The sequence below is a fragment of the Necator americanus genome, chromosome IV (assembly GCF_031761385.1).
Source record: "Necator americanus strain Aroian chromosome IV, whole genome shotgun sequence".
NCBI lineage: Eukaryota > Metazoa > Nematoda > Chromadorea > Rhabditida > Ancylostomatidae > Necator > Necator americanus.
The window spans coordinates 3,031,115-3,046,439 of record NC_087374.1 but is presented as its reverse complement, the minus strand read 5'-3'; the positions used below and the strand labels follow the sequence as shown (position 1 = coordinate 3,046,439).

At 40.9% G+C, this 15,325-nt stretch overlaps 3 protein-coding genes across 3 annotated transcripts; 1 reads left to right on the top strand and 2 right to left on the bottom strand.

Moving 5' to 3' along the window:
• Window positions 1-2,600: 2,600 nt before the first annotated feature.
• Window positions 2,601-2,873, bottom strand: RB195_000254 (uncharacterized protein; the record flags this gene model as incomplete). The annotated part of the gene is made up of 1 exon (XM_064196493.1): window positions 2,601-2,873. One exon carries the CDS (start codon window positions 2,871-2,873, stop codon window positions 2,601-2,603), a length of 273 nt encoding a protein of 90 aa, XP_064052374.1.
• Window positions 2,874-4,147: 1,274 nt separating this feature from the next.
• RB195_000253 (uncharacterized protein) lies at window positions 4,148-4,675 on the top strand (the record flags this gene model as incomplete). Its single annotated transcript, XM_064196492.1, has 2 exons — window positions 4,148-4,292; window positions 4,587-4,675. The coding sequence occupies 2 exons, from the start codon at window positions 4,148-4,150 to the stop codon at window positions 4,673-4,675; spliced, it is 234 nt and encodes a 77-aa protein (XP_064052373.1).
• A 907-nt stretch (window positions 4,676-5,582) lies between these two features.
• Window positions 5,583-10,830, bottom strand: RB195_000252 (uncharacterized protein; the record flags this gene model as incomplete). The annotated part of the gene is made up of 11 exons (XM_064196491.1): window positions 5,583-5,588; window positions 5,679-5,716; window positions 5,775-5,908; window positions 7,596-7,689; window positions 7,759-7,860; window positions 7,946-8,052; window positions 8,134-8,266; window positions 8,337-8,472; window positions 10,335-10,429; window positions 10,523-10,745; window positions 10,807-10,830. 11 exons carry the CDS (start codon window positions 10,828-10,830, stop codon window positions 5,583-5,585), a joined length of 1,092 nt encoding a protein of 363 aa, XP_064052372.1.
• Window positions 10,831-15,325: the final 4,495 nt, after the last annotated feature.

Genomic DNA, 15,325 nt, shown 5'->3' with positions numbered 1-15,325 from the left:
ATGAAAAAAAATGAAAACCCTGTTCATCCAGAAAATGTGAGATGAGCGTTCCGTCTAGAAAACCCAAATATATAGTGACAATATATATGTAGTGAATATGTAGTGAATAACAATACATTGGAGTGAGGGAGCGCAGGAATCAAAGTGCGTAGGCGCTATCGGCGATTTGACATTATGGAAGACTAGTCGGTTTTTTTGTCCCGATTAAGGATATCTAAAGATCTAAAGCAGGGCGGGTGTAGCGCAGTCGGTAAGGGCTTCAGATGCGACTCCACGATCAATCGGAGGTTCGAATCCGCTCTAGCGCTCACCAAGCCTTTCATCTCTCCGGGATCGATAAATTGGTACCAGACTTATCTGGGAGGATAAAAACACTGACTTAACTCATTGGCTAACCCTGCAAGTCATTGTATAGGTCAGTTACACTTTCGTTAACCTCAAACAACTCTGAATTGAAGTGAAGGTGGTGGCGCATTCCAAGCGGATTGATTGGCGCCGGACATTTTATCCACTTTATCCGAGTGATATCAGACCTGTCGTGGGTTGCTGGGCAAGTGCGTTCTATTTATACAGCGGTTAAGCTCTACAGACATTATACGGGCTGCGTACGCGTCCATAAAATTTCCATAATTCAGAAAATAACTCATAATTCGGAATTGATGTAGAACACACTGGCACATCGCAGAGGGATTGATCGACTCCAGGCACTTTATCTTTTCTATTCTTTACCACTCCATGTTTACAACAAGGTCAGCTTTAAGTATGTGTCACAAGGAAGCATACCACATACCTAAGGTTGTCCACGAGTCAATCTCTAAAGAAATTTTCCTACTTTATTCAGGAACGTGAGATGTGTTTATATTCGCTCAGATAAAACATTAAAAATATTTTAAAAGTGATGCTATCAGTAGGAGATGTCCATTAGTGACCTGATGCAGTAACTGGAAGAAGTGCTCTTTTGGTCAAGCGATATACATATGTTAAGAGAAATAATCGATGGAGTCTGGATTGCAAAATTCATCGTTTTCAAAAATAAGAGCATAGCAGTATCAAAATTGTGCAGTAATTGCCATAATACTGCACAAACTTCGATGACGACCATCATTGTCCAAAATGATCTCTGGTCGTCGCACATTTTCCAGAAAAAGAGCTCAGCTTACGGGGGAAAATCACTGTCAACAGCACTATCAGAACAAATTTTGCTTCGTGTAGTCGTCTATCACCAACGTTTTGCGGTTACGGTCAATTTACTACTTTAAACTGAAAGATATTATAATGATAATAAATTTTCATTGTTCATAAATACATTCGCATATATACAGTGCAGCAATAATTTAATAATAAATTTAGAATTTTGAGGAAATAATTTGATCTCTTGACGACGGCGCCGAAACTTAAGGGTTAGCGGCTACCGTAGCGACGACGTGTGGTCTTCTCTATGCTCATTACGCTACTGCTACTGAAATAGTCATTCTATCATGAAAGAATTTGCCTGAGAGCACCGTATCTTTCCAAATCACGGGCTTCTTCAACGTTTCGGTTCCATCATTCAATCGCAAAGTTATCTAGAACTGTTCTATCCGTAGAACTATCGATATTTTATTGTTTAATTCGATATCATCCTCAGAAACACTCGAAAATGTCATCAGTGAACAGTTAACAACAAATTCTAAGCAATCTTTGCAAATATATCCACGAAAAAATGTACTTTTTCGAAAAAAGTACCATGGAACATTAATTAAATGTCATATTAGTTGTAGGAACAACAATTCTTTGAGGAATAACAATAACAACGCCGTGCAAATATTGTCATAGCCGGACAAATCACAATAGAAACGCACAAGGAAAAAAACGGAAATAAAGAGAATAACAAAGTGCAGAAATGAAAAAGGTTAATCGAATAGAAGACTCGACGAACTCGAAAACCATGGAATTAGGGAGCTGCGAGAAGACATACGCAAAAAAAAAACCCTTGCTTAAAAAAAAAATTTAGAAATTTTAGTTTTATGAGGATCATCTTGCTAATCCCAGTCTTGATCACATGTGTTTAGCAACAGAGGCAAAATGAGACTGTGCGTGGAGTGGATGTATGAAATCCCTGGAGCTAAAACTACTGAATGAGATGATATCCCTTGATTTCTTCGATATGGACTTGCGTTACGTCAACGCTAGCTTCATTTCAGCAGAAGTTTGCATTTGCCATATGCAGCTCTCCTCACAAGACCATGATATCGTTACAAGGAGGAGCACTGCTAGGTTTGACGTCCTGCAGAAGAAGAATCTCTCAACCGACTGTTTAAAAGCCATTGATGCTTCAGTCGGAACGGAAACCCATATTTTTATAATTCAATGGTCTCGTTCTGATTGATTTTTCACACCTATGAGGTTTCACGGGGGCGGCAGCAGCCGTCCCTACTCTGAAGCTGCTTCCTACATACACTCCTGTGTCCCATGGGGTCCACCTCTGAGATCGTACGGGCTTTCACAACACCCGATACAGCTGCTAATAGGACAATAAGTGGTGATTTATGCAGTAGGGTTGTCACCTACTACTTTCTCTCTCCTGAAGAGCTGCCCAAAAGCGCACGTCGTTATTGACTCTACAGAAGATCTTGTTTCCACCGTATCACGTCCGAAATTTTGGTCGTCAAGTTGCTATGTAGCTCACGAAAGACCTTTATGCACTGAGTAGGGACACCCTGGTTGTCCGAAGCCTCCATGACCGCTTTCGCTTCAACTGAGTCAAACGCATCCTTTAAGTCGACAAAGGAGAGACATAGCATCTTGTACTCTCGCGATGCTTCTATGAGTTTTGAAACACTGTGTATGTGGTCAGTCGTGCATGGCTCTCCTTCATCTATTGTTCTTTCCATCCTGTTTAGAATTACTCTTGTGAAGAGCTTGTAGATGACAGACAGCATACAATCAAATTGGGTGATAGTTGTCATGTGGATCTCTGTTCTTATGCAACAGCTCGAAAATTTTCGCTCACATTGCCCAGGGACCTTGCATACCGACAGATAACGATGAAAAACCTCGTTAATTTGTTTATAAGGACTTTTATAAGGGAACACGGTGGGTATTTCAGATGTTCAGAATTAATTCTACCGAGAAATGGTGAAGTGCGATCCTGTACGCGACAGTGGAGAAGAATGCACCAAACTCTGGAGTCAGAAGACTCTTCATTTATTGGGTCGTGCAATAACTTTTAAACCCCATACTTCGCTGCGTCCCCGGATGGCGGTTAGCGGGCTAACCCCTAACCGTCATTCGGGGCCGGAGCCTCATGACTAACCAGCTAACATCCCTCTAGCCAGATAGTTTCGTGGTTTGTTCACCTCGTCGGTCTCATTTGGACACCCACCGTCTCAAAAAAAAACTCGCTAAAACTATTTTTAAAGGCAAGTTATGACGGCTTGGAAGACGAAAACTTCACAACATCCTAACTTTTTGCACCTCAATTGGAACCTCTTAAAGGCATCACCCCACGAATCTGAGGTGGAGCAGATTTTAAATGGAGTATCCTCATAAGGGATATTAGATTATGGAGAGGAGGGTGATTACGTCCATTTCTTCCTAATTGCCGTAAAAAAACAGCCTAGAAGATGCGGCGCCGCAAAAAGCTCCAGTCGAACTCCCTTCGGGGCCGTTTTTTGCGGCAATTACGAAGAAATGGACGGAATCACTTTTCTCTCCATAATCTACTATTCCTTATAAGAATACTCCACCTGAAATCCGTACCACCTCAGATTCGTGGAGTGATGCCTTTAATGTAGATTTTCTATTTGTCGAAAGTTTAAGTCATCTGATTTCCAAATAGAAAGCTTCTTCCATGTAATTATTCAAATATAACTTGTTCTCATTATAATAGGTATTGCTCAATGATCTACTGTAAATCCTCTCATGCCTGTAAACGTTTGAAGTAGTTAGAAGCTTACGATTCGTTGTACTTTGTTTCGTAACGGAGGCTGGATGCCAATCCACCAAGCTATTCCCGGTCTTTCTCCTTTATTTTTTTCTACTATTTTCTTTTTTCATGTGATTACGAACTATTACTTCAGTCATAGTCGTAGTAAAACCGTCTTATGTTAGCCTCAACGCTATTTTTCTGTCGGTTACCGTGGAACCAATCTGCAGCGGACCTCACATGAGCTCGGTCGTCGACAACTGTATAGTCGAGTCAAAACGACATGAGGCACGGTGCAGTTGCGCACGTAGCTACGCTCGAAGCGACGTGGTGGAGATGGCGGTTGAAATCGAGGTGGGACCATCCCGAATTGAAACGATGGGTGGTGGGTAACATTCTATTCGCGATTCTAACCGTTACGCTCCATCGCCTTGGTTATGCTCGACTGCACTAGCGCAGCCTCTTGCGCAACTGCACCGTGCTTCATTTCCTTTTGACCCTATTATACATACTCCGCAGTTCTCTTTCGTTAGAGTATTCCTATAAATGGAAGGCTCGCTAACTGTAGTACACCTTAGAGCTTCAAAATGTTAGGAACTCAGTCGTCAAATCACAGTACTAATTAATACATATATAAAACAATGAAAATCTCACTCCCTCTTAAACCATTGTCTTTCAGTGAGACACATTATGGTTCCCTATTCGCGGCTATTACGAAGATTACATCAGGCATACTTCGAGAGGACTCCCTGCACTTTAGATGATTAGTCGCGATTGTTTTCTGGGCGGGAATAGTTGCATTTCTTAAGTTAGTATTTCTTCAGGGTATCTCAAGTCAGGATAATAAAAATGGAACTCAATCGCTTTTTTCGATAACATTGTTCACAGACCATAAGAGTAAGGAAACACACACTCTCTATCAACAATGATTACAAATCTGTAACAATACTCTATTCAAATAAAAATGCTCTATTGGAAGATATAATGACTCATTACTACATCAGTTATCACAAATGGTTTGATCTTAAAATCATCAAAATCAGGAGTCAAAACAAAGAAAAAAAAGTCATAAACGGTGAAATCCAGTGAGAACGAAGCATTTGCCGAAGCTACAATGATGTTAGAAGTTACTGTGATTCAGGCAATTGTTTAATGTGATGTTGAATTACCTTGCGAGGTTGGACTCGGCAAAAAACTACTGCTTTTCTACTAGTACCCGCAAAAATGACGCTACTTCAGTCACATCAAAAGTGTACGACTGTCCCAATAATGTAACAAGCTAAGCAACGACAGAAGAATTTCAGTTTCAAAAGTGCAAACATCGGCACTAATCGAGAGGTGCTTGTCGCTGCCATGAAGCCAACCGTAGTACAGTACATCGCCAAATGATGAAAGTTGAACACAGGGTAGAACAAAGAACCTCACCATCAACGTAATCTACACATATATAACAGACAAGAAAAAGCGCTATAATTTAAACTGGATGCTCAATGTAGACAACAGCATAGTATCTCTTAAAACAGAAATAGTAATATTTGAAATGAGTATGCAGAAGGAAAAACAAGTCTGAATTTACAAAGTTTACAAAACCATTTCTGGCGTGTGAAAAAGATAACCCAGCACATACGGTACCAGACTGTCAGATCATGAAGTTACCATACGTTACTTCAAATCTTTAAACCTGAAATATGCGTATAAACCAAGAAAAACAGCAAACTGAGATCCAAATCTGCTAGAAATTTATGAACATTGAAAAATTAAAAGGACCAACCATGCTAATGGTAACGTTAATCCCAAGATTTCCATTCTCTGAAAGAGAAAGGTGGTTAGATTAAGCATAATTTTAAGCAACCGTAAAAAAAAGTACCTGCAAACAGCTGAGCAGTCGGTGTGTCGAACGCTAAACAATCAGACAACTGAATCGCGTGTGCAACACCTTCGTGGATTGACCGTGGAGTTGCTTCCCAGCACAGCCGACGACGATGTGTAGATAACTCCAAACTACAATAAGAAAAAAATGGAAAATCTATAAGATTGTGAAAATGCGGGGATATAGTAAACCGCAGGACACCATCAGTTAAGAACTACTTAGCTAAAAGTTAAATAATTCACGAGAGCTTGGGTTAAGCTCAAACCTCTCAGTTTCACCTAACGAGGTTCTATTTTCTTCTCTTCTTCTTTAAATACAGAAAAACTAACAGTTTTACAGATATGAAGGAATTTCTTAATATCTATAAATGCACTGTAAGCTTTAAAACTTTTAGTAAAAGTACAAAACAAGATAGTTTTACTAGAATTCAAAGCAATCCATGGGAGGTTCCACGCACAGGGGAGGTTCATCGTCTACCAAGGAGAAGGAGTTCGACTTTTCCAATTTCATTCAAAATCGGAAGGTTAGTAAGAGTGAATAACTGCGAGAAAAATTCCACACTGCCTCTCCAGTGCGGATTGGTGAAAAATCCGGTTGCACATAATGTCTTCGATTTTGAACCATTCACATGGGAGACACATTCAAAACTAGCCAGCACGCAGATTATTTCGGAAACCGGAGATTTGGCCTCGGATAGTAAAATTCCACATTACTGCAACGCTGGAATCCAGAAGCAGAAGGACTGACATGCGATGACTGATAATGGTACATGTAGTCGTCGTTTGCGAAAAAAAAAAGTCCCGTCACAAAATGTAGGAATGTGACGGCTTTGCTCTTTGTGTGTATGTGTTGCTCAACTGGGTAGATTCCCGCTAACTCACATGACGTCGTCTGGCCATCCTCATCTCCACCTTTTGTGTCAGTCAACAAACATCATCAACAACTACCACTTACAAACTTAAGCGGCTGATGAAACCAAAGTGAATGCATATTATGAAAAGTTGCAGGAGTTGATTCGCAGCAAGAAGTTCTTTTACAAGTTTGTTGTCCGAGGACTGATGTTTAAGGAGGACATAGATGACGAAAACATGATCGGAAAACTCAGAATGACGAAGGCGCCACACTCTCGCGTGCAAGCAAATGCGTCACGGGAACTCCCTTCCCAAAAACAAAAATCAATATTGTTGGACGTGGGAGAAAACAACAACAAAACAACATGAAATATGACTCATGCAGAAATCTAGTATATAATCAGCAAACAAAGCTGCTGTCTACTTCATCTCCGTAATATCATCATTCTACAGCACTGATGCATTTGCAAGGTCTTCCCAACTACAGGTAGAAGGAAATTCTGGCAGCACCGCAAAAGGGGGAAATCTCTTGTATTTCCCGTCTTTCAATTCCATCCGTTTAAACGGATGGAAACGATTTAAAGGCTTGCGAGAAACATGAGGATAGTCTGCCCAAGCACTGAATAGCAGTTGCACTTCAAATGCCTTAGTAGTGGCTTCAAATTCAAACATTTGCTGACATTTCCTCCTATTGACCCCAAATTCAATGGACCGCAAATGCACACGACAGATGAACATCCGGGTATGTCTTCGACGCCAAGAAAAAAAACAAACATATACAGCAACAATGCTCACACAAGAAGTCAATCACCTTTAATCACTTTATAACTGCCGGGAATCATATTACTTAAGTGTTTGTGAAGAAAAAAAGAAGATGAAATCTAATCTAGGAAAGAAATTGGGTTTCGTATTAGATACGAAGAATCATAGAGAAATACAAACATTTTGTATCGAAAAAGTCGCTCACCGATACATAAAATTGTCGGCCTCTTTCTTCGCACCGATAAGTTGCACAACAGCGTAGAAAACCTGCTGTCCATGATCGAATTTTTCTTGTTTCTCTGAATATGGGAAGAATTTGCTAATGGTTACCTTAATGACTCTTGGAATGCTCAAAACGGATAAGTTACCTAGAACAAGCATAAAGTTGTAACCAAAACAACTTTGCATCATGACCCAGTCTACAGCACCAGGCAAATTTATATCTGTTGCGAGAAATACGATGTCTTCACCTAAAAAGAACAGATTTGATCGTGGAGGGGCAGTTACCACGAAGACAAAAGAAAAAGTTAAGGGAGAAAAACTAAAAAGTTGTACCTTGCAGAGTCGTAATGCTTTTATGCACTTTCTTGAGATGATCCATAACATCGTTCAACGCTCCCTGCCACTTACAAGCAGCGCCAGGACAAGGGCAACTGTAGGGACTAAAGAAAATGGGAAATTAAGAAAACGCATACTGACACATGGAAATGGTGAAATCAATGAAAGGAGGAGAAAGAACCCACCGACATTCACATGCTTCCTCATGTTCAACTTTATCGAAATGATAGAAGAAAAGAGGACAGCCAGATGATGCGAATTTACACGGAAAACGGACAGTATTAGCAATTTTTTCGAGGCCAAGATTGCGTACGCTAGCTGAAAGAAAAGAAAAACTAGGATTTTATCGTGTAATACCGATAGCAATTGAAAAAAGAAAAAAACTAACGTGTTGGTCCTCTGCAAGTCGGGCAACATTGTAATTTTGGGCGACAGTTGCCACAAACTAAGTGACCAGCTTGACACTGTAGATATGGTGGTAGCATGTATTCCAAACAAACGGGACATTCAAAAACCGAGAGAACCTAAAAACTTAGGTGAAATTCAAGAACATTGTAAATCTGGAAATGGTTGTTCTCGTCTTTGTAATGCCGCCCATCACAGGACTAGTCAACTTCGACTTTACAATCAACTTAAAACTAGAAAAGATGGTATTGATGTTCAAAAAAGCACTAAAGATTCTCGATTTCCCGAAATTTTCCCCGGGAATGGACCGAAATGGAAAAAGGAGGAACAAATAGGAGGAGCACACAATAAGAAATATGGAATACCAGAGCACAAGGATACGCGAGGGAAACTAACGACTACCATTATGTGGTTACAAAGTTTTCCTTCTCCTTTTCATGGTAACGAAGTGCTAGGCTAACAAGTTTGAGTGTGGGTGAAAAACGTCTTTTCTTACACCCTGCTGTTCGATGGGGACTAACAAAGGTGACGTGACGTCCAATTCTGTTTCCGGGAGGAGCCGTGGAGTCGTTTCCTCCTTATATGGCTGGAGCATAACAAAGTTAACTCTAAATTTCTCTGATCAACACGATAATACAAGAAGGAAAGCTACTCCTGACTTTTATAAGATACGGTAGCGTCAGGAGGGACAGATTCCAGGTTCGTCGAAGCTGTTGGAATATAGATGGTAATCTGCATATACTGTCTGTACTTTTGCACGTTTGCATCAGAATTAATAATGCAACACGATCATGTACGACGACATCGGATTCTGGAGACCGCCGCACACTAGGAGGGAAATGTCCCTCAGTAGATGCAACGGTAGAGAAGTTCATGCCGGTGTCAGCACGAGCATTCAAATGAACAAAGATCCTTGGAACAGCTGAGAAGCTAGAGCCGGCTGTCAACAATTGAATCTATGAAAAATAGAGGCCGATGCCTTTCTCAAGGACTAGTGAAGTTCTGCAGAGTGGATCAGTGCTACATACAGGCCTTGCTGATTAATTAAACGCTAGTCTCAATAGAAGAACGTCTAAACAGCTTCACATCGAGACTCGAGACACTGGAACGAACAGGAGGGAAGGTTTTCTGAATTTACTGCAATGATTAATCGAAGGTGACCAATTATAGATTAAGACTAAACATAGAAAACTCCGACATCCACAATTCTGAACCAGCTGCTTTTTACGTTGTAAATAGGAGCCACGCAGTGGAGAGTTGCATAATGAAATTGAGCACATCAATAGAAGACAATAGGAGGCTTTGCCTTTCCTTGAGAAACAAAAGCAGCAGTATATGCTGAAACTGCAGAGAAAAGAAAGAGTATTCGCTACACCTCCATATAGATTTCGAAAATCTTCACTAACAAAAGGTAACCACCGAAACGCGCCCACTCTATTCAAAAACACTGATGATTTCAAGCAAGCGAAAATGAAAACTTAGGAGTTCTGCCCAACAAAGTTCAGAGGGTGACGTACTTATCAAAGAAGGTAAAATAAAGTAGCCAGAACCCATTATAAGTTCCTACTCCTTTAACGTTTAAGCTATCATCATCTCACTCGGAGTACTCTATCGGAAGAAAATTTTTACATATTTAAACTAGTCTTTCGTTTAGTAATCTCCACTGGTGGTAGTTCAGTTTTCGGACTTCCCATGAATAACTGAGATAGGGCACATCAAAAGTCTAGACCAGCTCAAACGTATATTCGAGATAGCCCACTGGTGGTCTTGTTGTCCTGCGATGAAGCGAAAATGAGTCCAATTCGAAAGAGCGAAAGTTCCAGAAGCTATTCCAACTAATCTTTAGTGTTGCCAAGTCGTCTAAGTACAGAATGACATGAAAGCTCATTAATTTTTCTGTTGATATACTTCACCCCAGCCAAACTCGTACTCCTTTGGGGCATAAAAGAAATAATAGTTTTGTCGCGATATATAAACCCACCTCTGCACTACTATCTGTGTGTTCACTTGCACCGATTGTGGCAATCTGAGGAGCAACGCTCTGGGTCGACAATGACGATGGAGAGCACGTTACCACTGGAACAATGTTGGAAATACGAACCATAAAGAAATTGCACTATATCTGATGCAATAAAAAGTCCAAGACAAAAATGAATATATCCAATTTACCAGGAGGTGCAGTTGCCTGAACTCTTGCGAGATTCTTCTGATGCGGCGCAGCTACGCCATGATTTGGTGCTGTGGGACCCATGAACTGAGATGGTGGAGATCCGGAACGGCTACCGCTACGGTCGCTGCGTTCGCCAGCAGTGTTACTGGAGTTAGAACCATTCGGACCACAAAGTGCTGTAGCTGACGCTGATCCCGAAGAAGAAACGGCAACCGATGGCACCTAAAAAGCATCGAAATAACAGCCGCAAAGTTTAGAACAGTGAGTGGAAAATGTAACGAACCTGACTGTGGTTATTGCTACTCATCCGTGAAACAGGAATAAAACACTCTTGAATCAGCCAGCGTGCGAATCACACCAGGTCGTATTCATAAAACATTTGGATTTATCACGGATCAAAACAGTAATTCTATCTTTTCTACGGTTTTACAAGCGTACCCTGTATAACTCAGTGTTATTTTATGAAAATCATGGGCAAGAATACCTGCTACCTACTCAAAGGCAAAGTATGCTATACAAGAAAACGAACCTCACAGTATTTTGAAGATGTCATGCAGCAGACGATCCTCAAGACGTTTTGACAAGGTCATACAGCTGCAGAACGCCACCTGCGCAACCCTAAAACACGAACGGATATATTTTTTATGTGCTATCTTTAAGCGTTTAGTTCCTATTAGCGGAATCCGCACTGAATGAAACCACTGGAAAGGACGAAGAAAAAAGAACTCAGAGGCAGCAGTTACACATTAAAACAGTACACTGCGTACCATTAAATGATACGCAAGTTTGCCTGTTTGTCGAGAAAATCGATATTCGAGATGATTACTAAAACTGGTATTCAGAAATAGTCGACAATAAGTTAAGCAAATAATGAGAATAACATGGATCCTTCTATCAACCATCAGCAACGAATACATTGTTAGTTGTTTTTAAGGAGCAGCACTTTTCCCCTCTAAGGAAAAAGAAAAACCACGGCGTCCAAAAAAAAGGCGCCAAATGCTTTAAATAAAAGGAATATTGAAAAACAACATTAAAAAGAAACATAACTCAACTAACACATAGTTCCAGGAAAGTCAGGACAGGAATAATCTTAGGTAAAGTGTCGCTGGTGGGGGGGGGGGGGGGGCACTCGGTGGAGCCCTCAATTCTCGAAGTAAATAGTCAAATCAGTCGCGGTCCTAAGGCCTAAGCATTAGTCTTAGAGGATCTATGACATATAAACTTAAGTTACAAAGAGAAAAAAGTAAGATAGAGCTTCGGAAATTAAAGATGCCACTGAGTGCTTCCCCCCGACACTTTACCCATAATCTTTTTAAAATCAAAATGGAGCAGCTTACGGAACTTTGAATGTGATTAGTTCAGCGAAAAGGATAGACGATATCTTAATTCAGAATAGCCCTAAAAAAGGAAAACCACACTGCTCAAACTGGCGTGATGCTAAAATAGGCACAATAGGCTTCGGGAGGGGAGAGGCGCACCTTAGCAACGTTTAACTATTACCACAGGAAGATTGAGTAACCATAATAGTATCTTGCGAAGTAGGTATGAAATTCGAGAAGACTGGAGATATGTGAACTGAATAGGTTGTTTTGTTAACTTTAATCTTCAATGAAAACAAACGATGAACAACAACATCTCATTCTAATAGTAATAACGGTGCAGTAGATATGCCATTCGTCCAATGAACTAAATTCTCATAGTTCAGTTTTCCAAACTATGAACTGACGGCAACCAAAAACACCGCAACCCCAAGAAAAATTGATTGGTAAGGATATTACGATAGTGTGTTAAGCGTATGTGAAGGAAATTTTAGCTCTAAAATCAAGAAATACTCAATTTATCGAGCTGATGGACAATAAGAACCTACAGATATAAAAATTGAGGGTAAAATGTCGGGAGAGGAAAATGTGGGGAGGGACACCCAATGGTGCCCTTATTTCTGGAAGTAAATAGCTAAATCAATTGGGGCTCTAACACCTAAGCATCAGTCTTAGAGGATCCATGATCTATGCCCCAAACTACATTTTCCTCAAAATCGATAATTTGCACCACTCATAAAACAGCTTCATTTACAACACACTAAAATTAGTGAAGCTTCTTTACGAGCACTGATAATACGTAGTTAGAGGAAAGAAAAGGATAAAAAAATTATTTTGTAATACTGAAACAAGAGATAACGCAGAACAAAGCGGAAGAGCTCAGCTACAGATCGAAATACATAATTGGCAAAGAAATTATCCATCAATAAGAAACACTTGACATACACACCGAAGAGGAGTATCTGTTGGTTATTAGTAAACATCCAGAGATCTTCAAATAATCAATTACTGCAATTAAAAAGCAGAAAAGATTTGATAAAGCAACAATGAAATAACAAAGTACACGGTGACGATGATTCCTTCAACAACAACAAAAGCAACACGTCGCTCGTCCCGTCCCAATGTGAGCTGCTCGCCTGATTCACGAGAGAAGACGGGAAGACCCGCGCCGCAGCAGTGCGATGAGCGACGAAACGCAGACGTAACGCTGAGAAGAGAACGTATGAGCGAAGAGGGCGTTAAGAAACGAGAACCATACCGCAGATGAACACACACACGCACGACGCGAAGCGAGCGATTGATTTTGCTACGTAGGGCGAGCGAGCGGCGAGCGTCTACAGCTGAAGCGTCGCGGCGTCAGCGTTCAGTGTCGAGTGATGTCGAAATGGTGAATATGTATATATAAAGTGCTGAAGGAGACGGTGTTAAGGTTCTGAACGGAATTCGAAGCTTCTTAGTGCGATTGGTGAAGGGCCCTTCATATATCATATTGTACGAGGTTTTGGTCTCGAGGGAAACCTTTTTCTCTCCAACCGTTCCGGATTTTTTGTGATTGGTTTTGGATAAGTTGCTAGTCATCCTTACCTGCGGACCGTAAATGTCAGTGTTCACCGGATCGTCCCAATTCTAGCTCCTGAAGTTATCACAGCCTTTCTTGTCAAGTATTTCCTTCATCCGAATTGCTTGGAGATTTAGTGTTTACCTCGTTTTCAAGCTTAATTATAGGGAATGACACAATTACACCCATGTGAAATTGTGTCAGTCCCTGTAATTAATTGGAATTATTTACAGTCTTTCAACTCAGTTGTAGTGGGCATCTGGGGACTTAAAAGAGCGGGATTAGCACAGTCGGCAAGAGATTCCGCTGTGGCAGCATCGATCAATGGTTCGAAACCGCCTCGGTGTCAACCAAGCCATTCGTCTATCTGGAGTCGATAAATTGGTATCAGACTTGTTTGGGAGGATAAAAACACTGACTTGACACATCGGTTAGCTCCCACAGGTCATTCTATAGGCCAGTTGCACGTTCGTGAACCTTAAACGATTCTGAATTGAAGTGAACGTGGTGGCGCATCCCAAGCAGATTAATTAACGCCAGACAGGTCACTTATTTTATATCGAGATTCAGAATTTTTCAAAGATTACAAGTCCTGGTTCAATGCAGTCCATCCTAGTAAACGGAGCGAGTGCAGGTTGTGGTTCACTTGCTACCGCAATGAGAATTCTAAAGCTATGCTATGGTAGTATTACCATTTTTCTCCAGGATCATCAGTCTTGATGATATTCCAACAAAGAAAACAAGCCGAGGAAGCAGTTACCATCAGAATAAATACAGTAACGGACGCAGCACATAAATGTGTGCACACCAATTTTGTATCTGGCTGGGCACGTGTGTGTATATGTGTGCACACGTATACATGTAGGTGTGGATGTTTGTTTATGCATTTCTGTCTGTCCCTGTGGCCAGCGAAAATATTATTGTTACCTATTATGTTGTTTGTTGTTATGTTATGTGTTAGTGTTATTATATTGTTATTGTGATGTTATTATGAAAAACGTCATAGAAATTATGGAATTCTGTGTGCTCGTATATTTTTCACTATGATATGCGACGATAGGATATCCTTCTCACACATGCATATAGTAGAGTCAAGGAGACATGAACCACGGTACAATTGCGTAAGCGGCTGCACTCGATGCGGCGCGGTGAAGCGTAGCGGTTAGGATCGAGTGAGGACCTTTACTACCACCGTTCGTTGCTGCAGTCTGCTATGGTCCTACCTCGATTCCTACCGTTCCCTCCACCGCGTCACTTCGAGCGGTGCCGCTTACGACTCCACCGTGTTTCTTGTCGTTTTGACCCCACTAGAAACCTACCTACAGAAACGGTAACATATACGAGGTCATTACTATCTCAGAATATATTTTGAACAACAGTTTTGCAAAGTAGGCCACAGATCATTCAAATGAGTAATTAGGACTCGACAAGGTATAGTAGGGTCAAAACGACTCGAAGCACGTACGCAATTGCGTACGCGGCCTCTCTTGAGGCGCTTCGGTGGAGCGTAGCGGCCAGGAACGTGGTGAAACTCTTGCTGGCACCACTCATCGCTGCAGTTTGCGACGGTCCCACCTCGATTCCAACCGCTGCCTCCACCGCGCCGCTTCGTGCGCGTACGCAAATGCACCGCAACTACACTCGTGATTGTTGTCATTTTGAACCGATTACATTTATGCATCAAAAATTTGTAGACGTGATATTACTTTTTACTCATTTAGATGTACGAATGACTTATTAATTACACAATACTACTGTAGAAACGATAACTGAACGATAGAAGCGATATGACTTAAAGTGATCTACTTACTTTATATTAAAAAAAAACTTTTGCTTGCAGCAAAGAATATTACTTTCTTTACCTATTTTCAATTATGATGACACTTTTTGCAGTAAACAGTTAAGTGAAAGAGACCTACTCAGTT